Genomic DNA, 24,289 nt, shown 5'->3' on the forward strand with positions numbered 1-24,289 from the left:
CGCTGTCAAGATCAATGACTATGTGCATGGCGCCATAATCTGTATAAGTATACAGGGAGTCCCCAGTTTATGTACAAAATAGGTTCTTTAGGTTTGTTCTTAAGTTGAATTTGTATATAAGTCAGAGCTGTATATTTTATAATTTTTGCTCCAGTCAATTTTTTTTTTTTGGCCCAGTGACAACTGGATTTTCAAAATTGTTTGCTGTCATGGGAATAAGGATTATCAATAACACTTCATTACATACACCTACCAGCTGATCATTGCAGCCTGGGACTAAAGTAAAGCATATAAGAGATCACATTGGGCAGAGAGTTCCGTCTGTAACTGGGGGTCGTCTGTAAGCTGGGTTTCCTTAAGTAGGGGACCACTTGTACAGTATAACACCTCTACCGGTGATAAGAATGAGCATGAATAGTATTGAGAATGGTCAGGATTAGAGATGAGCGAACATGCTCGTCCGAGCTTGATGCTCGGTCGAGCATTAGGGTACTCGAAACTGCTCGTTACTCGGACGAATACTTCGCCCGCTCGAGAAAATGGCAGCTCCCGCCGTTTTGCTTTTTGGCGGCCAGAAACAGAGCCAATCACAAGCCAGGAGACTCTGCACTCCACCCAGCATGACGTGGTACCCTTACACGTCGATAGCAGTGGTTGGCTGGCCAGATCAGGTGACCCTGGGATAGACTAGCCGCTGGCCGCGCTGCTCGGATCATTCTGTCTCTGGATGCCGCTAGGGAGAGAGCTGCTGCTGGTCAGGGAAAGCGTTAGGGTGTTCTATTAGCTTACTGTTAGGCAGGAGTGATTCTCAAAGAACCCAACAGCCCTTCTTAGGGCTACAATAACGTTCTACTTTTTTTATTTTAATTTGCATCTATTACCATTTTGTGAGGAATTAGCAGGGGGACTTGCTACCGTTGTGTTTAGCTCTTAGTGGCACACATATCCATAGCAAAGACCGAAGTGGGAAAATTCAGTAGGGGTTGGATTTCTATTAGGCAATAACTCAGTGTCATCTCATCTGGCATAGTAGTGTGCTTCCTTTGATACTTGGCTAGAAAATAGCCATAGGAGAATACAAACAGCTTCTTGAAGCCTACAGTAGCGTTCTATATATTTGATTTCTGGTTGATCTGCTGGTGGCTGTAGTTTCTGCAGTGCATGTACTTGCCAATTCTGAGCAATTTGTAGTGAGACTTGCGACCGCTGTGTTCTGCGCTTAGTGGCGCACATATCCATAGCAAAGGCCGAAGTGGGAAAATTCAGTAGGGGTTGGATTTCTATTAGGCAATAACTCAGTGTCATCTCATCTGGCATAGTAGTGTGCTTCCTTTGATACTTGGCTAGAAAATAGCCATAGGAGAATACAAACAGCTTCTTGAAGCCTACAGTAGCGTTCTATATATTTGATTTCTGGTTGATCTGCTGGTGGCTGTAGTTTCTGCAGTGCATGTACTTGCCAATTCTGAGCAATTTGTAGTGAGACTTGCGACCGCTGTGTTCTGCGCTTAGTGGCGCACATATCCATAGCAAAGGCCGAAGTGGGAAAATTCAGTAGGGGTTGGATTTCTATTAGGCAATAACTCAGTGTCATCTCATCTGGCATAGTAGTGTGCTTCCTTTGATACTTGGCTAGAAAATAGCCATAGGAGAATACAAACAGCTTCTTGAAGCCTACAGTAGCGTTCTATATATTTGATTTCTGGTTGATCTGCTGGTGGCTGTAGTTTCTGCAGTGCATGTACTTGCCAATTCTGAGCAATTTGTAGTGAGACTTGCGACCGCTGTGTTCTGCGCTTAGTGGCGCACATATCCATAGCAAAGGCCGAAGTGGCAAAATTCAGTAGGGGTTGGATTTCTATTAGGCAATAACTCAGTGTCATCTCATCTGGCATAGTAGTGTGCTTCCTTTGATACTTGGCTAGAAAATAGCCATAGGAGAATACAAACAGCTTCTTGAAGCCTACAGTAGCGTTCTATATATTTGATTTCTGGTTGATCTGCTGGTGGCTGTAGTTTCTGCAGTGCATGTACTTGCCAATTCTGAGCAATTTGTAGTGAGACTTGCGACCGCTGTGTTCTGCGCTTAGTGGCGCACATATCCATAGCAAAGGCCGAAGTGGCAAAATTCAGTAGGGGTTGGATTTCTATTAGGCAATAACTCAGTGTCATCTCATCTGGCATAGTAGTGTGCTTCCTTTGATACTTGGCTAGAAAATAGCCATAGGAGAATACAAACAGCTTCTTGAAGCCTACAGTAGCGTTCTATATATTTGATTTCTGGTTGATCTGCTGGTGGCTGTAGTTTCTGCAGTGCATGTACTTGCCAATTCTGAGCAATTTGTAGTGAGACTTGCGACCGCTGTGTTCTGCGCTTAGTGGCGCACATATCCATAGCAAAGGCCGAAGTGGGAAAATTCAGTAGGGGTTGGATTTCTATTAGGCAATAACTCAGTGTCATCTCATCTGGCATAGTAGTGTGCTTCCTTTGATACTTGGCTAGAAAATAGCCATAGGAGAATACAAACAGCTTCTTGAAGCCTACAGTAGCGTTCTATATATTTGATTTCTGGTTGATCTGCTGGTGGCTGTAGTTTCTGCAGTGCATGTACTTGCCAATTCTGAGCAATTTGTAGTGAGACTTGCGACCGCTGTGTTCTGCGCTTAGTGGCGCACATATCCATAGCAAAGGCCGAAGTGGGAAAATTCAGTAGGGGTTGGATTTCTATTAGGCAATAACTCAGTGTCATCTCATCTGGCATAGTAGTGTGCTTCCTTTGATACTTGGCTAGAAAATAGCCATAGGAGAATACAAACAGCTTCTTGAAGCCTACAGTAGCGTTCTATATATTTGATTTCTGGTTGATCTGCTGGTGGCTGTAGTTTCTGCAGTGCATGTACTTGCCAATTCTGAGCAATTTGTAGTGAGACTTGCGACCGCTGTGTTCTGCGCTTAGTGGCGCACATATCCATAGCAAAGGCCGAAGTGGCAAAATTCAGTAGGGGTTGGATTTCTATTAGGCAATAACTCAGTGTCATCTCATCTGGCATAGTAGTGTGCTTCCTTTGATACTTGGCTAGAAAATAGCCATAGGAGAATACAAACAGCTTCTTGAAGCCTACAGTAGCGTTCTATATATTTGATTTCTGGTTGATCTGCTGGTGGCTGTAGTTTCTGCAGTGCATGTACTTGCCAATTCTGAGCAATTTGTAGTGAGACTTGCGACCGCTGTGTTCTGCGCTTAGTGGCGCACATATCCATAGCAAAGGCCGAAGTGGCAAAATTCAGTAGGGGTTGGATTTCTATTAGGCAATAACTCAGTGTCATCTCATCTGGCATAGTAGTGTGCTTCCTTTGATACTTGGCTAGAAAATAGCCATAGGAGAATACAAACAGCTTCTTGAAGCCTACAGTAGCGTTCTATATATTTGATTTCTGGTTGATCTGCTGGTGGCTGTAGTTTCTGCAGTGCATGTACTTGCCAATTCTGAGCAATTTGTAGTGAGACTTGCGACCGCTGTGTTCTGCGCTTAGTGGCGCACATATCCATAGCAAAGGCCGAAGTGGGAAAATTCAGTAGGGGTTGGATTTCTATTAGGCAATAACTCAGTGTCATCTCATCTGGCATAGTAGTGTGCTTCCTTTGATACTTGGCTAGAAAATAGCCATAGGAGAATACAAACAGCTTCTTGAAGCCTACAGTAGCGTTCTATATATTTGATTTCTGGTTGATCTGCTGGTGGCTGTAGTTTCTGCAGTGCATGTACTTGCCAATTCTGAGCAATTTGTAGTGAGACTTGCGACCGCTGTGTTCTGCGCTTAGTGGCGCACATATCCATAGCAAAGGCCGAAGTGGGAAAATTCAGTAGGGGTTGGATTTCTATTAGGCAATAACTCAGTGTCATCTCATCTGGCATAGTAGTGTGCTTCCTTTGATACTTGGCTAGAAAATAGCCATAGGAGAATACAAACAGCTTCTTGAAGCCTACAGTAGCGTTCTATATATTTGATTTCTGGTTGATCTGCTGGTGGCTGTAGTTTCTGCAGTGCATGTACTTGCCAATTCTGAGCAATTTGTAGTGAGACTTGCGACCGCTGTGTTCTGCGCTTAGTGGCGCACATATCCATAGCAAAGGCCGAAGTGGCAAAATTCAGTAGGGGTTGGATTTCTATTAGGCACTAACTCAGTGTCATCTCATCTGGCATAGTAGTGTGCTTCCTTTGATACTTGGCTAGAAAATAGCCATAGCAATAGGATAGGATTGTTTGGTTTTAAAAACTCAAAAAAAAACAAAAAACACAAAAAAAAAAAAAAAACACAAAAAAACACAAAAAAAACCAAAAAGAAGTAAAAAAAAAAAAAAAGTTATAACTCTCATTTTAAAAATGTTTAACCCGAGGGCTAGGGGTAGAGGACGAGGGCGGGGACGTGGGCGTCCAACTACTGCAGGGGTCAGAGGCCGTGGTCCTGGGCGGGGTGAGACACCACCTGCTGATGAGGGAGCAGGGGAACGCCGCAGAGCTACACTCCCTAGGTTCATGTCTGAAGTTACTGGGACTCGTGGTAGAGCACTGTTGAGGCCAGAACAGTGCGAACAGGTGATGTCGTGGATTGCTGACAATGCTTCGAGCAATTTGTCCACCACCAGTCAGTCTTCCACGCAGTCCACCCATGTCACCGAAATCCCCACTCCTCCAGCTCCTGCACCTCAGCCTCCTCCCCCCCAGTCTGCCCCCTCCCAGGAAAATTTGCCATTTGAACCGGCATACTCTGAGGAACTGTTTTCTGGACCCTTCCCACAGTCACAAACCACTTGTCCGGTTGCTGCTGAGCAATTTTCCGATGCCCAGGTTTTCCACCAGTCACAGTCTGTGGGTGATGATGACCTTCTTGACGTAGTGGAAGTGTGTAAAGAGGTGTCCGACGATGAGGAGACACGGTTGTCAGACAGTGGGGAAGTTGTTGTCAGGGCAGGAAGTCCGAGGGGGGAGCAGACTGAGGGATCGGAGGATGATGAGGTGACAGACCCAAGCTGGGTTGAGAGGCCGGGTGAACACAGTGCTTCTGAGACGGAGGAGAGTCCTCGACAGGTTGGAAGAGGCAGTGGTGGGGCCAGACGGAGAGGCAGGGCCAGAGCTGGTGCATCAGCGCCACTGTCAACTAGTGAAGCTCCCGTGGTGAGGGCTCTTGCGGCGAGGGCTAGATCTTCAGAAGTGTGGAGGTTCTTTAAGGAAACACCGGATGACCGACGGACTGTGGTGTGCAACATTTGCCAAACCAGGCTCAGCAGGGGTTCCACCACTACTAGCTTAACTACCACCAGTATGCGCAGGCATATGAATGCTAAGCACCCCACTCAGTGGCAACAAGCCGTGCACACCACTGCTCCTTCCCCTGTGTCAGCTGCTAGTCAGCCCCCTGCCCAGGACCCTGGCACAAAAACCCCATCGTCGCCTCCACGATCCTCCACAGCATCCACCAGCGTTCAGCTCTCCATACCCCAGACGCTGGAGCGGAAACGCAAATATAGTGCAACCCACCCGCACGCCCAAGCCCTTAATGTGCACATCTCCAGATTGCTTAGCCTGGAGATGCTGCCCTATAGGCTAGTAGAGACCGAGGCCTTTCGCAACCTCATGGCGGCGGCCGCCCCTCGGTATTCGGTCCCCAGCCGCCACTACTTTTCCCGATGTGCCGTCCCAGCCCTGCACCAGCACGTGTCAGACAACATCATCCGTGCCCTGACCAACGCCGTTTCTGACAAGGTCCACCTGACCACGGACACGTAGACGAGTGCTGCCGGGCAGGGCCACTATATATCGCTGACGGCACATTGGGTTAACTTGGTGGAGGCTGGGACCGAGTCTGACCCTGGGGCTGCTCATATACTGCCGACGCCGAGGATTGCGGGGCCTACCTCGGTCCAGGTGTTTCAGGCCTACTATGCCTCCTCCTCCTCCCACCCCTCCTCCACCTCCTCCTCCGAACTACCATCCGTGGGCACGGCGCCATCAATCGGTAGCTCTAGGCACAGCAGCAGTGCCGTCGCTAAGCGACAGCAGGCGGTGCTCAAACTGCTGAGCCTAGGCGACAAAAGGCACACCGCCCAAGAGCTATTACAGGGCATCACGGCGCAGACTGATCTGTGGCTGGCACCGCTGAACCTCAAGCCGGGAATGGTTGTGTGTGACAACGGCCGTAACCTGGTGGCGGCTCTGCAACTCGGCAGACTGACACATGTGCCATGCCTGGCCCATGTGTTAAATCTGATAGTGCAGCGTTTCCTCAAGACATACCCCAATCTGTCTGATTTGCTCACGAAGGTGCGCCGCATCTGTGCGCATTTCAGGAAGTCCAGCCCAGATGCTGCCACTCTCAGGGCAGCGCAGCGCCGCCTCCAACTGCCCGCTCACCGACTGTTGTGCGACGTGCCCACGAGGTGGAATTCAACACTGACCATGTTATCCAGAGTTTACCAGCAGCGCAGAGCGATTGTAGACTGCCAGATGTCAACTTCCACCAGAACTGGTAGTCAGGTCAGTCAGCTTCCTCAAGTCTACAATGAGGAGTGGACGTGGATGTCTGATATCTGTCAGGTGCTGAGTAACTTTGAGGAGTCAACACAGATGGTCAGTGGCGATGCCGCCATCATCAGCCTCACCATCCCGCTGCTTGGCCTGTTGAAAAACTCTCTGGTCAGCATGAAGTCGGAAGCTTTGCGCTCGTCACAAGAGACGGGGGAAGAATATTCCCTTGTTGATAGCCAAAGCACCCTGAGGTCTGTTTCTCAGCGCATATCGGAGGAGGTGGAGGTGGAGGAGGATGAGGAGGAAGAGGAGGAGAATGTTGGCGAGACACAAGAGGGGACCATTGTTGAGTCCTTCACTGTTCAGCGTGTATGGGCAGAAGAAGAGGAGTTGGAGGAGGAGGAAATGGACAGTCAGGCCAGTGAGGGGAGTGAATTCTTACGCGTTGGTACTCTGGCGCATATGGCAGATTTCATGCTAGGCTGCCTATCCCGTGACCCTCGCGTTCAAAGAATTTATTCCAGCACCGATTACTGGGTGTTCACTCTCCTGGACCCACGGTACAAGCAAAATCTTTCCACTCTCATCCCTGCAGAGGAAAGGAGTGTGAGAATGCATGAATACCAGCAGGCCCTGGTGCACAAGCTGAAACAGTATTTCCCTTCTGACAGCGCTAGCGGCAGAGTGCGTAGTTCTGCGGGACAAGTAGCGAGGGAGAGTAGGCGAGCAGGCAGCTTGTCCAGCACTGGCAAGGGTACGCTTTACAAGGCTTTTGCCAGCTTTATGTCACCCCAGCAAGACACTGTCACCTGTCCCCAGTCTCGGCAGAGTAGGGCTGATCTTTACAGAAAGATGGTGAGGGAGTACGTAGCTGACCATACCATCGTCCTAAATGATCACACAGCTCCCTACAACTACTGGGTTTCAAAGCTGGACATGTGGCACGAACTGGCGCTGTACGCCTTGGAGGTTCTTGCCTGCCCTGCCGCTAGCGTCTTGTCCGAGCGGGTTTTCAGTGCAGCTGGTGGCATCATCACCGATAAGCGTACACGCCTGTCGACTGACAGCGCTGACAGGCTGACGCTTATTAAAATGAATAAAGGCTGGATTTCTCAGAATTTCCAATCTCCACCAGGTGAAGGAAGCTCAACCTGAATAATTGATCCACTCCTCCTCCTCCTCCTCATTTTCCTCCTTCTCCTCCTCTTTGTACAGTAAAGCAGAGGAAAATGGCTATTTTTTGACAGGGCCCACTGGCTCTTGCTATAGTACTTCATGCATTTAATTTTTCTGGAGGGCCACCTACCCGGTCCTCTGTTTGAAACAATTTTTGTGAGTGCCACATACAGGCACTCAATCTATTCCATTTTTCTGGAGGGCCACCTACCCGGTCCTCTGTTTTAAAAAATTTTTGGGACTGCCACATACAGGCACTCAATCTATTCCATTTTACTGGAGGGCCACCTACCTGCTCCTCTGGTTTGAAACATTTTTGGGACTGCCACATACAGGCACTCAATCTATTCCATTTTACTGCAGGGCCACCTACCTGCTCCTCTGGTTTGAACAATTTTTGGGACTGCCACATACAGGCACTCAATCTATTCCATTTTACTGGAGGGCCACCTACCTGCTCCTCTGGTTTGAAACATTTTTGGGACTGCCACATACAGGCACTCAATCTATTCCATTTTACTGCAGGGCCACCTACCTGCTCCTCTGGTTTGAACAATTTTTGGGACTGCCACATACAGGCACTCAATCTATTCCATTTTACTGGAGGGCCACCTACCTGCTCCTCTGGTTTGAAACATTTTTGGGACTGCCACATACAGGCACTCAATCTATTCCATTTTACTGCAGGGCCACCTACCTGCTCCTCTGGTTTGAAGAATTTTTGGGACTGCCACATACAGGCACTCAATCTATTCCATTTTACTGGAGGGCCACCTACCTGCTCCTCTGGTTTGAAGAATTTTTGGGACTGCCACATACAGGCACTCAATCTATTCCATTTTACTGGAGGGCCACCTACCTGCTCCTCTGGTTTGAAACATTTTTGGGACTGCCACATACAGGCACTCAATCTATTCCATTTTACTGGAGGGCCACCTACCTGCTCCTCTGGTTTGAAAAATGTTTGGGACTGCCACATACAGGCACTATCCAAATTAAATTGTCTCCATAGCAGCCTCCACACGTTGTCTCCATTGCTACCTCCAAAAGTCGTCCATATAGCTGCCTCCATACATCGTCCCTTTATCAAACGAGGTGTGTCAGGCAGAAATTTGGGTTGTTTTCATGGATTCCACATCAAAGTTGTTAACTTTGTCGCCACCCTGCTGTGTTATCCACAAAATATACTGGCAAACTTTTACCATTTAGGGATATTATTTCAGCGCTTCTTGCGCATCTGTTTACATTCCCCTCACCCGGCATATCCTAAACTTATAAGAACGCTACTACACTTGATCTTATACAAAAGGTTCTTAGAAGTGCTGTTTGGGGAGTAGCCTAGAGACAGGGGCTTGGATTGGCGAAAGCTCGCCTGGCAGCGGAGCGCCAGCTCCATGCGCATCATGCGCTTCTTGCGCATCTGTTTACATTCCCCTCACCCGCCATATCCCAAACTTATAAGAACGCTACTACACTTAACTTGGTGCAGGCTGGGACCGAGTCTGACCCTGGGGCTGCTCATATACTGGCGACGCAGAGAATTGCGGGGCCTACCTCGGTCCAGGTCTCAAAGGCCTACTATACCTCCTCCCACCCCTCCTCCACCTCCTCCTCCTCCGAATTACCATCCGTGGGCATGGCGCCATCAGTCGGTAGCTCTAGGCACAGCAGCAGTGCCGTCGCTAAGCGACAGCAGGCGGTGCTGAAACTGCTGAGCCTAGGCGATAAAAGGCACACCGCCCAAGAGCTATTACAGGGCATTCCACATCAAAGTTGTTAACTTTGTCGCCACCCTGCTGTGTAATCCACAAAATATACTGGCAAACTTTTACCATTTAGGGATATTATTTCAGCGCTTCTTGCGCATCTGTTTACATTCCCCTCACCCGGCATATCCTAAACTTATAAGAACGCTACTACACTTGATCTTATACAAAAGGTTCTTAGAAGTGCTGTTTGGGGAGTAGCCTAGAAACAGGGGCTTGGATTGGCAAAAGCTCGCCTGGCTGCAGAGCGCCAGCTCCATCACAAGATCCAACTAACATAGTTGCAGCACCTTTAATCTACTACTAGTTCACTGCCTCCATAATAATAATAATCTTTATTTATATAGCGTCATCATATTCTGCAGCGCTTTACAAATCATAGGAAACAAATACAAATGTAATGTAACAGAGCACAACATTTGTATGGAACAACAGGAGTGAGGTCCCTGCTCGCCAGAGCTTACGGTTTATGAAGATGATGGGGTAACACGAGGTAAAAGAATATTTAATGGTCAAGCCATTCTTCTTAGGGAATAGAAAAAAATATAATAAATGGAATTGCTGTCGCTTGAAACACTCAGCCGTCATCTTATATACCAGGTCCAGGGTGAATGGGACTGCAGAGAAGTCTGGTGCCTGTTGGTTGCTGGATAACAGATGGGAGGACGACACAGGACGGGTTAGTAGAAGAGTTAAAACTTCATGCAGTTAATGAGTGTTATAGGCTTGCCTAAAGAAATGGGTTTTAAGAGCACGTTTGAAACTTTGGAGGTTAGGTATTAGTCTGATAGTCCGGGGCAGAGCATTCCATAGAATTGGTGCAGCTCTAGAGAAGTCTTGGAGACGCGAGTGGGAGGTCCGCACTAGGGTAGAGGTTAATCTAAGATCACTGGCGGATCTAAGAGCACGGGTTGGGCGATAGACTGAGATAAGAGAGGAGAGGTAGGGGGGTGCAGCATTATACAGAGCTTTATGGATGAGGGTTATTATTATTTTAAACTATTCGAAAGGAGACTGGCAGCAAGTGCAGCGACTGGCATGAACTGTAAGCATACATGGTCCCCTTATCAAACGAGCTGTGTCAGGCAGAATTTGGGGTTGTTTTCATGGCTTCCATGTTAACTTTGTCGCCACCCTGCTGTGTAATCCACAAAATATACTGGCAAACTTTTATCATGTAGCGATATTATTTGAGCGCTTCTTGCTCACCTCCTTTGGTTCCTCTCTGCCACCCATTGGTTTGAAGCCTGAGTCCATTTAGGGTATGTCGCCATGCCACTCTCTAGCCTGCCGCTGCTGCCGCTGCCTCTGCATGCCGTCCCCTATAGTGTCAGGGTCAATTATTGGATGTTTTAGATGCTATCTAGCTTCATTCTGTCACTCTGTCATGGCCATGCTGTTGCCCATAATTTTGGCATAATGGTGCGATTAGGCAGCCTCAGAGGCATCCATGCATGCTGCCCCTGCTGTTTCCTGTCCATTTCCGTGGTGTTTCCATCCTTTTCTGAGGTTCCCAGGTGTTTGGCCAAGCTTCCCTGTGCAGAGCCTTGGTCCCCTTGAAAAATGCTCGAGTCTCCCATTGACTTCAATGGGGTTCGTTATTCGAGACGAGCACTCGAGCATCGGGAAAAGTTCGTCTCGAATAACGAGTACCCGAGCATTTTAGTGTTCGCTCATCTCTAGTCAGGATCTCATCTGCCATGCTTGTCTACATTATTTGGTGGCAAAGCACTGAAAAAGCTTTTAACATAGACTAGAAATATTGTAAAGAACGTCTAGCAGAAATTTCAATTCACTTTCCCTAGCCAGCTCCTTGGTAATCAAAATCTTTCTGATTTTCTGGTTTAATAATATTGAAGGAATAAATCTTTTGTTAAACTAAAATTAATGACAAAGTAGGTCATATCCCTAAACAACTCTACTCCACCCATGAAGACGATAATGTGACCCATTTTAAATTTCCTATCCACCCACGTCAGCTTGAAATGTACAGAGTAAATTCAGCGTGTTGGCAGGTATGAGTCATGCCAGAATGCTTTCCTACAGGAAAAAAAATATTATGTATTTCAATACATAAATTGTGGTTAATTTAGTTTTATTAAACCACTGAAGCATAATCCTAACTATCTCTAGGAGGAGTAAAGTGTAATTACTTGGCACTTGTTAATTAACAGGTGATGTCACATTCGTGTCGTCCCTCCTACTGAATCCATAGCGTTGCCGCTGATCATTTATTTTATTTTAATAAAAAAAGAAGCCTCTTGGCGTTCATAAATTTGGCAAATGTCATTGGTTTACGATAACTGATGTTAATGAATAAGCAAGGTACACCAAGGATTCTTCAATAGATCAAAATGTGCTTCTCACTAGACATATTTATAGGAGGATACTGCAAAACTGTGCTCAATTACTCCCTCACAATCCTTCAGGACAAAAGTTTATAGATAAAAAAAAATACGGAAACTTTGGAAAATAGATTCTGGGTTTGGTCACTTATCAGATAAATATTAAACTCCTGGAGGAGGAGTATAAATGTTGTTGCTCTTAGAAGCTAAGTAAGTGCTTCTAGATGTGCAGGACAAGAAACAGGGAGAACTATGCAGCTGTATAACATCCACATAGTTTTCTCTGTGATCAGGCAGAGCGCAACTGCTCTTACCGAGCGATGTGCCTAACTACCGGATCTGACTGTGCGGCAGCATATTTTCATGTTCCATTTTGAGACTATTGCTGTGGGTTTGATAATTGAGAGCTCATTCGGGATCATTAGGGGTTGATCATAATTCATATATAAATATATATATGTGTTAAAATAAAACTATTTTATGAACAGTCACAGTCAGTAAGAGGCTCCTTTAGCCCTGCACAATAATAACACTTTGTATTTTACAAACAGTAGTATGGTAAGTATCTGTAATATGGGGTTGTAGGAGAATTTTATAGGAGATAGATAGATAATAGGTAGATTGATTATAGAATATGAATATGAAAGATTATATAGATGTTAGATTTAGAGATGCAGAAATATAAAGATATAAAGTTGATTATATATGGATTGATGAGAGATAAATGGAAAGGGAAATAGATAGATACAGTAGAAGAGAGATAGAAGATCAATTAATTAATTGAATGAAAGATAAAAGATAGGAGATATATAGGTAACTAGATGATATATAGAAATATAGATAGAAAAAAACCTAGATAAATAAATGGTCATATAGCCAGATGTATCGATATTAAATAGACAAATTATAGAAGAAAGATAACTAGACAGATAGATGATAGATATATAGACAGGAGATAGATGATAAGCATCTTCACCTGGGCATTCAACCTAGAGCAATACATCCTCTGTCCACAAAAGTCCACATGCAGGGGGCCCCTTAGAACAGATCCTGGGCCAATGCCCAGTTTGTCGCCCCCTAACGCCCGCCCTGAGTAGTGGGGAAAGCTTGCATAAACATGGTACAAAAAATGTATCTACCATATGCACTAGTAATACCAATATGGTCTGACATATGGGAGCAAAATCTTTGATATGCTGCATAAGAGAAATCTAAACTTTTGGCCCTCCTTTCCATCAGTCAGGGAAGTTTCTTACTGTCATAAAACATTGACACCGTTGTCACTGATTCTATCAAAATACAAGAGTAAGAAGAGCTCAAAATGTCTGGAAAATGTCTCTGTCTCTGCAGGAAGGGAATTCTGGAGTCTAAATAATTGTGCTTCATGGTGGCTGTTGCTGACAATCTCATAAGATTTCTGCCAAAGCTGACAGATGTTACAACAAAAAGCTTTGGCAGCCATGTAATCTTCCTACTGGTGGGTTTCCATGGGCGGCTTTGACTCTCAGACTTCTTGCTAACCATTTATGCTCTATTATTCTATATTATAGGTGAGAGGGCAATGCAAATTTTATTGTACACTGACTTTAGGTTTGATTTTTTTTCTTTTACCAAATACTAAGATCAAGTGTCTTTAGGAGCAAGTCCAAAGCCTTCCACTATCTTTCTCGGATCATTTATAGACATACATGATTACCTATGTGTGTAAGTGTATGGGAGTACAAGTGTACATGTGTAGTGAATGGAAAGAGCAATTGTATTCAGGGGTGTAACTACAAAAGGCAGGGCCCCTATAGAAGACTTCTGAATGGGTCCCCCTACCCCTTAAATATACATATTTGTATACTCACATATTTAATAATGATATATACATTTCTATGCTTATGCACACATATTTATGCACTGATATATACATTTATACACTTAGGCAGATCTGCCGGTAGCTGATGACCACATGGGGGAAGTACATGGCAGGAAATAGAGACGAGAGATCTGTCATTCTGCTGTTCCCTCCCTCTCCCCTGATGTGCACTGTTATATACATAGTATGATGTATAATGTGCAGTATAACATGTATATGTAATGGTGCACATCCACTATTCTTTAGTCTCTCAGGCCCTTTGACACTGCGGGCCCCATAGCAGCTGCTATATTTCTTACCGCTGTAGTTATGCCCCTGACTGTATTACACCTTGCCTTGACCATCACCTTCCCTGATTTGGGTGGAGGACAGTTGTAAGGTCCTATATACAAAGGGTGGTCGGCTGAAATTCTGAGATTCTGACATTTTTCATCTTATGTATATGGGAGGTTAGCGGCCAGGACACTAAAAGAATTATACCTTGGGGAATCTACTTTCTGAGATATTCCACATGGTACAGATATAGGGCTACCCCACGTCCTCAGTAGCCTTAGAAACTAACGTGCATATTCCAGCATTAAACTTTATTTCTGCAGCAGCTGCTTCCTTTCTTTCACTAATTAAGGGATACAGCTGCTGCAGAAATAGAATATGCACGTTAGTTTCTAAGGCTACTGGGGGCAAGGAGTTGCCTGAGACAGTGCTAGGGGTGAAGGCTACTCCACACACACAGTAGCCACTACTGAACCTCCTCTATCCACACCGTCCCATCTCTGGCTGTCCGGATGTGGAATCTACCATGGGGAATACTATAAAAATAGATTCCCCATGGTACATTTCCTTTAAATTACCTGTCCTGGGTTAGGGCCAAGACAGAAAAGGGAGACTTTGTCCTTATTAATTGTCACGGCGAGGACGCCGCCGCCTCGTCACGTGACGTGGGGTGCAACTGTACGGGTTAATTTAGCCTGCTCAAACTTGCGCTCACCTTTCACTCAGGACACAAATTGAGCCTAAATCACACCTCATACAGCTCCAGCACCAGAACCAGACCCGCTGCCACCACTTATTGCATTTATACTGGGACCAATAAGTATCCCACTCTACATCAACTCTTGCTCTCAAGCAGTCACTTTGTCACACCACTACACATGCACACTCAGCACTCCAGCAGTTACACAGCTAACCACACTTCACAAGGCTATGAGTTCGCAGAGCATACAGGGACCAAAATTAAAGTGAAAAGCTTTAATTACAAAAAGTTGATCAGTGCATAAAAAGATATTAAAAACAAAAGAATTACAAAATAAAAGGACACACAACACGGCAAAACAGTTATAAAATAAAAAGGGAGAAAAATAACAGAAACTTACAAACTTAAAGTAAATCCTGATCCCTGGAGGTGGGAGAAATAAGGAACACACTCAGCTTGTCAAGCAGCCCCCAAAATGTGAACCCCAATTCCTGGATTTCATATTGTTTTATATCTTTACAGTTTGGTTCAGATTTCAGAACCTCCCATTCATTAATTATTCCAGAGGGTCATTCAGGATTGGGTAAAGTGTTAATGAGGGGGGAGAGTCCAGGAATATTTAAACAGTTCTTTGTTTCCAAATTCCTAGATGCAGGGGTGGGGGTAGGTGCAGAGGAGAGGTGACCAAATGGCTTTTGAGGTCACCAGAGAACATTCTGCAGGTCAGAGTTTATCAGGCTGTTAAAGCTCCAGGATGTCATAAAAGCTGCCTGGACGCTTCAATAGATGCCAAATATTTAAACAAAGTTTGTAATTACCCTATAGTTAAACCAATCTTATACATTCACAATTAATATCTCCTTGACACCTCCCCCTTTCAAGATTGGGCAAATTTGAAATGACCCACGCCATTTTAAATTTTCCCAAGCCAATTACCAATAATACATTGCAGAAGTTCAGTACCATAAAAATCATTGCCATAAGATGTGATTACCTGGGCACATCAACCATCTGGTCCTGTGTCCTGTGTATAAGGCCAAGTAATATCACCCCTGGTCACTTGTACACTGCTGTGCTGGGACCCCCTGCTGACTTTATGGCTTTGTGCTGCAGAAACACTAAGTTCTGTGTCCCCTCTCCCAAGTATGAAATGGTTAACCCTCTCCCTGCTGGATGAAATGCCAATGGAGTTAAGTGTAGGACTACTGTACCCAGTTACATTGTGTTTTGGTTTTCCCGCTGTACAGCTATTGGAGTCCCTCTCTTTATCATTTATACTACAGGGCTTAGGTTGGACCACTGACTGAACACTCTCCTGAGAGTCCCTATGCCCCTGCTCCCCTTTCTGATCGCTCCCCAAAACTGCACTGGCAACACTCATCACTGGGAACCCGACCTCACCGTGGACCCCAGTCTCCTCTCTCAGCACTGGTTCTAGTGTACACGCTGTCTTTGGCTCATAGACACACTGCATCTCCCCAGTCTCCTCTCTCAGCACTGGTTCTAGTGTACACGCTGTCTTTGGCTCATAGACACACTGCATCTCCCCAGTCTCCTCTCTCAGCACTGGTTCTAGTGTACACGCTGTCTTTGGCTCATAGACACACTGCATCTCCCCAGTCTCCTCTCTCAGCACTGGTTCTAGTGTACACGCTGTCTTTGGCTCATAGACACACTGCATCTCCCCAGTCTGAGTAGAGGCATCTTTGTGGCTCATGCTCTGAGCCTTACTCATCTTGACACCTCTTGTCTGCTCTAGCACCTCTCCTTGAGTAATGGCCTCCACCAGATCCACACTCAGGACCTTAGAGCTTTGAGGTGCAGATTCAGAGACTCCATCTTGGCAGCCTCTCACACCCTTCACCATATCTGCTGACTGCAGGGCTATCTCTGTTGGCCCATTCACCACCCCCTCCCCCGTAGCTTCCTCATACTGGGACACCTCTGGTTCTGGAGCAGGCATAGCCTTGCTCTTGCTATCCTGTCCTCCTTCCCAGACCAGTCCCCTTGGGCTTCTGCCCATTTTCTCATATGATTGTTGTACATCAGGCACATACACAGTTGTCATTTTTCCCAAATCATTTCCCAACAATACATCCACAGGCAATTCTTGTGACACTCCCACTTGTCTGATACCTCTACCAGAACCCCAGTCCATAAAAACCTTGGCAACGGGCACTCCTGGATGGCATCCGGTTATCCCCTTCACAGGCAAAGTCTTTTCTGGAATGATGTCCTTAGGGTTTATAACCTCAGGGCGAACCAATGAATAACTTGCCCCTGAGTCTCTTAATCCCTGGGTGACTCTATCCCCCACTATCAAAGTCTGCATATGGTGCTGTAACTTGTCCATATCACCAGAAAGCAGCATGACTACTGGTACTGTAGAGTAGACAGTTTCCCCTCTCTCTGGGCACGCAGACCTCAGATGACCCACTTTGTTACAAATAAAACATTTGCGCATATCCCCCTGATTTATAGACTCCCTCAGTGTAATGTTCTCACCCACTTTGGAGACAGAAGGCTGTGATGTTGTCCTGGCTTGTTTTTCCTTCCAGCTGGTGGACCTTTGGGGGGATGTTTCCCTCTTGGCTTCAGGCATCCGGTTGGCAGTATAGGAGTCTGCAATCTGCGCAGCTTCATCCGCAGTTTTAGGCTCCCTGTCACAAACAAACTGTCGTACATCCACAGGACAAAGGTGCAGAAATTGATCTTTTATCATGAGATCCTCCAGATCCTCACGGCTGTTGACAGAAAGTCCTCGGGTCCACTGTAGAAAGGTAGTCCGTAAGTTGCCTACTGCATCAGCGTAGCTGTCAGTTGGTCCTCGCTTTACGCTCCGGAATTTCTTGCGGTACACCTCTGGAGTTAAGTTGTACTTTTTAATCAAAGCAGCTTTTATAGCATCATAGTCCTCATCAAGCTCAAGAGGAAGGTCAGCAAATACTTCCAGGGCTTTGCCTCTTAACCCTGGGCTTAAATACTGTGCCCATTGCTCACGGGGCAGATGGTATTGTCTGCAGGTCTTCTCAAAAGACCGCAGAAAAATGTCCAAGTCCCCATCCTTGTCCAGTACTGGAAAACGTTCTTGACTAGGTCTTTTGGGGTCTACATCCTGGGATTGGGGTTGCACAGAATTGATACCCCTTTCAATACGCGCCATTTCCAGCCTGAATTCTCTATCAGCCTGGCGCTCACGCTCTGCAGCTGCTCTCTCCTCTCTCTCTGCGGCTGCTCTCTCCTCTCGCTCTGCGGCCGCTCTCTCCTTTTCTCGCTCTGTGGCCGCTCTCTCCTTTTCTCGCTCTGCGGCCGCTCTGTCCTTTTCTCGCTCTGCGGCCGCTCTCTCCTTCTCTCGCTCTGCGGCCACTCTCTCCTCTTGCTCTGCGGCCGCTCTCTCCTTCTCTCGCTCTGTAGCCGCCTGATTAAACTGAAGGATAAGCTGCAGACGCAGGCTAGGATCACATTCACCTAGCTGCTGTAGGGCCATTTGTAGAGACACATCCATGCCTACCTGAGGGCTCCTGCTGTGGGTAGCCTCAGGGGAAACTCTTCCAGGATTAATGTCCATATCTTGGCTCCCTTGAGCCGTGCCAGATCCTTGCTCTGCATCTTGCTCCATCAAAGCACAAACCAGGACTTTGGACTTGTCAGCCGGGTCGATACCTCTCTGCTCACAGAGGTGGACTAGAGCCTCCTTGCTCTGTCTCTTGTAGATGGTTGCCATCACTGAATGCAACCTTTGCCAAATAAAAGATAGAAAAGAAAAACGGGGAAGGGAAACTGTTTGCACGTGTGTCTTTGAACAGCACTGATTTGGTCCGTGTAAAACTAGGGTACTCCTCGTAAGGATTCCACTAGTCCTTAAGTGCAGGGGTTAGTTACTTAATCCCAACACTTAATGCTCTGACAAAAATGAATTTATCCCACCGCTGCCACCAATTTGTCACGGCGAGGACGCCGCCGCCTCGTCACGTGACGTGGGGTGCAACTGTACGGGTTAATTTAGCCAGCTCAAACTTGCGCTCACCTTTCACTCAGGACACAAATTGAGCCTAAATCACACCTCATACAGCTCCAGCACCAGAACCAGACCCGCTGCCACCACTTATTGCATTTATACTGGGACCAATAAGTATCCCACTCTACATCAACTCTTGCTCTCAAGCAGTCACTTTGTCACACCACTACACATGCACACTCAGCACTCCAGCAGTTACACAGCTAACCACACTTCACAAGGCTATGAGTTCGCAGAGCATACAGGGACCAAAATTAAAGTGAAAAGCTTTAATTACAAAAAGTTGATCAGTGCATAAAAAGATATTAAAAACAAAAGAATTACAAAATAAAAGGACACACAACACGGCAAAACAGTTATAAAATAAAAAGGGAGAAAAATAACAGAAACTTACAAACTTAAAGTAAATCCTGATCACTGGAGGTGGGAGAAATAAGGAACACACTCAGCTTGTCAAGCAGCCCCCAAAATGTGAACCCCAATTCCTGGATTTCATATTGTTTTATATCTTTACAGTTTGGTTCAGATTTCAGAACCTCCCATTCATTAATTATTCCAGAGGGTCATTCAGGATTGGGTAAAGTGTTAATGAGGGGGGAGAGTCCAGGAATATTTAAACAGTTCTTTGTTTCCAAATTCCTAGATGCAGGGTTGGGGGTAGGTGCAGAGGAGAGGTGACCAAATGGCTTTTGAGGTCACCAGAGAACATTCTGCAGGTCAGAGTTTATCAGGCTGTTAAAGCTCCAGGATGTCATAAAAGCTGCCTGGACGCTTCAATAGATGCCAAATATTTAAACAAAGTTTGTAATTATCCTATAGTTAAACCAATCTTATACATTCACAATTAATATCTCCTTGACATTAATATAAGACCAACCTATGACTCTTTTTAAAGTGCTATGTAAGAGAGATTGAGGGATATTGTCGTGTAACAGTGAACTTAATGAATGGTTCGGATTGAAAGCAAAATCAATTACGGTTTCAGGGAGTGCAAGTTCTGCAAAAATGTCACTTTTCTTTGTCCACCAAAGGAGTCAAATCGGAGACTCTGCCTTGTTCAACAAAACAGTTAATGACCATCAAATAAGTACAAGCTTTATACTGGTAGGAAGCCGCATGTTTCTACCACTGGCACAAAACTGTCCATTAACAGGTGCAATCATTTACATTTTACATAAAGTTTTTCCACTGAAGTGAGCTCCTGTGGTGCTATGACCTTCTTTTACAGGATAATGTGCATTTTAGCTAGAGGGAATATACTCAAACAATTTGCTAACAAGGATTTTGGTTAAAATAATAGCATTGCTTAAAGTGAACCTATCACCAGGAATGTAATTTTTAGCTGGTGGTTCCATTAGACTTCGCTTTGCATATTTAGAAAATGTCCTTGTCAGCATTCTGAATCATTATAGTAGTTTATATAAGTGTAATTCATATTACCCATCTCCCTGCCAGTATCAAGTGGTGAGTCCCCAGGGAGGGGGCAGCTGCAGCCTGTGTGTGGCAGTGTTAGTCTCCTCTCCTCCACACTCATGCAGCTCCCTCCCCTTACCCCCTTCCTGCCATGTGCATTGAGCAGGCAGGGGAGGGGGATGATGTGAAGGAGACCAAGAATGCATGAGGAGACACAGGCACACACAGGCTGCAGCTTCCCCTCCCCTGGGACTCCCCACATGCTGCCGGCAGGGAGCCAGGTAATGTAAATTATAAACTACAGAAACAATTTATACTGCTGACAAAATATTTTAAACCCACCATTGCATTGGCTATTGGAACCTGTCACCAGCTAAAAATGTAATTCCCGTTGAAAGGTTCACTTTGATTGGGTTCTTCACTTCCATCTCTTTTGTTAAGGACCCCCAATGATAGTCTCCTAATGATGAGCTGTAATCTGAAGAGAAACCCCACAGGAGAAACTAAAAATTACAGGTAGAGGTAGGCTTATCTGGACTAGCACAGAAGTCCTAAATAGGGGTATTTGTCAGGACAGAATTTGAATGGGATTGTAAACCCTAACAATAATTCCTCCAAACAGGACCTGCCTGCTTGACGACTGCCCTAAACAATGGTCCTGAACCAGGCTAGTTTTGCAAATTTAGTGAAAGTGAAGCTAAATAGGAGAGGAGTACTACCGGAGTCATTGAAGTCCAGGATTATACATGAAAATCAAAACTGCTAGACAAGAGAACATCCAAGTTCATGCCCAAATGTACAACAAGAAGAATAAGTAAAAGTCTAAATTAGAAGTCCAAAGAATAATAAAAAATAGCCAAAAAAAGCCAAATCTATTAAACATTCTGGACTTTCTTTATATGTAAAGTGAAGCCTCCTGTCTTTTACTTCATCAGTCAGACATTCCTGACCATAAAATGGCCACAGATGGACGGTCATGTGATCGTTATTTGTCCATGAGCAATCACCCTGCCAGGACCTTGATCTTATATGCATGAATACTGTAGTAGGGATGTATTTATTGTTTGCTGTTCTAATGTTTTTGTATGGTTTTATGTTTTTTCTTTATGTTTTGAGCTGTGGTGCAATACTTTCCCATTGGGGATCTTATTTTATCTTATCATAAGGGCAATTGTTCATGGACAGATAGAGACCATTTTATGGACAGGAATGTCTCACTGATGAGTTATAAGACAGGATGCTTCACTTTACGTATGAAGAAAGTAGAACAGAACTATTAATAGATGTATATTGGTAAATTACCTAATATCCTGTCACCTCCACGTACACTCACATTACGAAACACATGAGGTAGAGTGGGGGAATCCCTTTAAGGTGAACCCCCCTGGCACTCTTACTGCCCTTAAACAATCCACTAGAAATCTTATGGTCTCTGGACACAGAATAAACATCTTCATTATGACCACAGTCCTGAGTAGAACTGTAGAGTGCAGAGAAACTTGCCTGAAAGAGCTCTGTAAATTACTATGGCAGCCCACTGATTTCATTGAAAACTATATTATGCTTCAGTTATCCTACAGTGGCGATACAGGCACATGGAATCAATGTAAATCAATGAATTAAAGAAGTCCCAGCAGCAGAACAATCTAATCAGATTATACCCTAAAATCCCATGGTAAGATGATCTCCAGCATATACATAAACAACTACTTTATCTACAATTCTGTTTGTCTAGAAGTAACATACAATAGAATATCTGGTAATGAGCCTCAAGTTCCAATGGGGGAATATTTTCTTCCAACTTCATCACAATCACTTCTATCTAGAAACTGAGAATTAATTAAACCCACTTCCTACTGCCTCTACCCTCCAAGCAAATGTAATGATCTTATTCCCAAGCCAAAGAAAAGGCTGGTTTTAAGATTTTAATCAGTTTCACACGCTGAAATGAGAAAGAGTGAAAGATTGATGTACTGCATATAGTAGGAGTTTTCAGCTTTTAACTAAAACGGTTGTACCGTCTTGGGAATTCAGCTAAATGAAATTGACGTCTTGCATCACTAAGTTCACAATGAAATCCAACCTCCAAAAGCCTGAAGCGCTAAAGGCAAATATAATAAGTAGGAAAAAGTAAAAGATATTTTAAATTAATATTCCTAATCCAATCGGCAAGGGGTCACACACAGGGGTGTGGCTACGAGGAGTTCAGAGCAATTCTCAGTCCCCATATGAGTGGATCATATGAAGTGTCATAGTTGGGATATGTGGATGAGATGTTCTCAAATCCAATTTACAATGCTGAAACTACATGCTAGATCACAACTCTGCCGGTGTCCAACCAGCTGCATGAAAATTCCATATGGGTTTAAACTTACCAAAATGGTCCACAAAATTTCTGATTGGGAGACCAATAAAACTCATTTTCCTAGGCTCAGGGAGGACGAGAAGAGGAAATTTGTGCTTGTGTATTGTGGTTGGGGAGGAGGGGGGTATACAAGAGAAAAGTGAATATTTGATTGGCTGCAGACTAAAATGGTGGAAAAGGTGTCTACAGGGCCGGCACCAGCACTGAGAATACCTGGGCAAGTACAGGAGCTGCTAGGGGGGGCCCCACATAAAGCTGTACATAAGGAATCGATGCGAGTGAGGGGGGCTTATATAAAATAACCATGAGGTGGTTGTTGGTATAATTAACTAGGCAATACTTTCGGGAACAGGAGACCTTTTTCATTTACGTGAGTTCACTGTAAAGCTCATTCATTCAAGCTCTGTCTCCCAGGGGCCTAGTAAAACCTGAAGCTGACCCTGGATGTCTGGATTTGGGACTTCAGCTCCTAACACATTTCTCTATGTAGAATTCGGCTACCCGGTGTTGTCATTCCTGCCTCAAACTCCTTTAGCAAGCTTGGAGCAAATGATCCCCTGGCATTGAGCCACAGCTAAGCATTGGTAGACACCCTGTTTGCATTAGGGTCCAAAGGCAATATCGCTTTAACATTGCCTGATAAGGTCACTTTAACAGGGTTCGTATTGAGTCACCCATATAGTACTTAACCTGGTGGTAGTACTTCACATGGTGGTGAACTCCAAACTATAGCAGGGTAAGTGCTATATGGTTGACCTTATTAGGGTCTTACCATGTTAAAGTTTAGGATTAATGGGAAACCCTTTCAATTGTTCTGTTCCTTATTGCTGTCACTTTTTTGATACAAAATGGCTATGGTGCTAATACTGGCTTAGATATTGCTACATAGTGGTTGGAATTGTAAGATCAAAGTATGTACTTTATTTAAAGTGGTAAATCTATCAGTAAAAGCTAAGTGTGATCTTAAGCCTATTTTAATAAGTAGACTAGATAAGAGTAGGTTCTTACCCGTTTCCTCAGGTTACAGGTCAATGTAAGGTTCCTGGAGAATGAGTTAGCGAAGGCCGTGTAGAAATCCAGGACTTTTAGCAAAGCTTCCCTTTTGATGATGTGTAAATCACAGTAGGTCAGGGCTCGTACATTGGCGCAGGCATGAGCAAGTGTAGTCTCTTTCCAAAAGACATCTCCAAAAACATCCCCCTTTCCTGTGAAAACATAAACGCAAACCTCAAAGAGAGAACCATCTGGTCTTGGGGCACCTACAAACAAGTAGTCTTGTAGAACTGGACATACAGCTGAATTTTTTTTCATCATTGCTGTATCTAAACCTACAGCACCTGGAGTATAAATCTGTAAGTGACGAATCTAAATGATGACAATCAATAAACATCAAAATTAGGAAACGAGCCGCTTATTTTACTGAATTTCATGCAGCAGAAGTGCAATTTATTATGTATATTTACAGACAAGCTGCTTCGGATTGAAGAGTTTTCTAAATTGGATCCTTCCTGAAACATGTAATTATGTCATTTATATCGGCTCCAGAAGTGTTTGGCAAATTGCAGCTCAGTAGACGGAAGAGACGGAAAACATAAATATCCACAAATTTTACATGGGAGCAACATGGATACATTCCTGTGGATCTTTTATTTTAGAAAGAGGAAACAAACCTTATCTCCATGAGTTTTGTAAGTGACTGCATGTTGTTGCTCCCCATCAGCCATTATGTACTAGAATAAACTAGTGGGTGATGTCTGACCTCAAGATTACTGTAGAAAGTCCAGATCAGCACCCTGGTAAAGGCAGGCTCCTTAGAAGGAGGAGTGCAGTGCCCCCATGAGTT

At 44.9% G+C, this 24,289-nt stretch overlaps 1 protein-coding gene across 5 annotated transcripts in view; it reads right to left on the reverse strand.

Moving 5' to 3' along the window:
- Window positions 1-24,289, reverse strand: part of KCNH5 (potassium voltage-gated channel subfamily H member 5) — a 259,762-nt gene that overhangs the window by 20,611 nt on the left and 214,862 nt on the right. For all 5 annotated transcript variants that reach the window (XM_072115836.1, XM_072115835.1, XM_072115834.1 and 2 more), the window contains one exon: window positions 23,455-23,651. In XM_072115836.1, coding sequence (XP_071971937.1) covers window positions 23,455-23,651 — 197 coding nt within the window. The remainder of the gene's footprint in view (window positions 1-23,454; window positions 23,652-24,289) is intronic.

Source organism: Engystomops pustulosus, chromosome 7, assembly GCF_040894005.1.
Source record: "Engystomops pustulosus chromosome 7, aEngPut4.maternal, whole genome shotgun sequence".
NCBI lineage: Eukaryota > Metazoa > Chordata > Amphibia > Anura > Leptodactylidae > Engystomops > Engystomops pustulosus.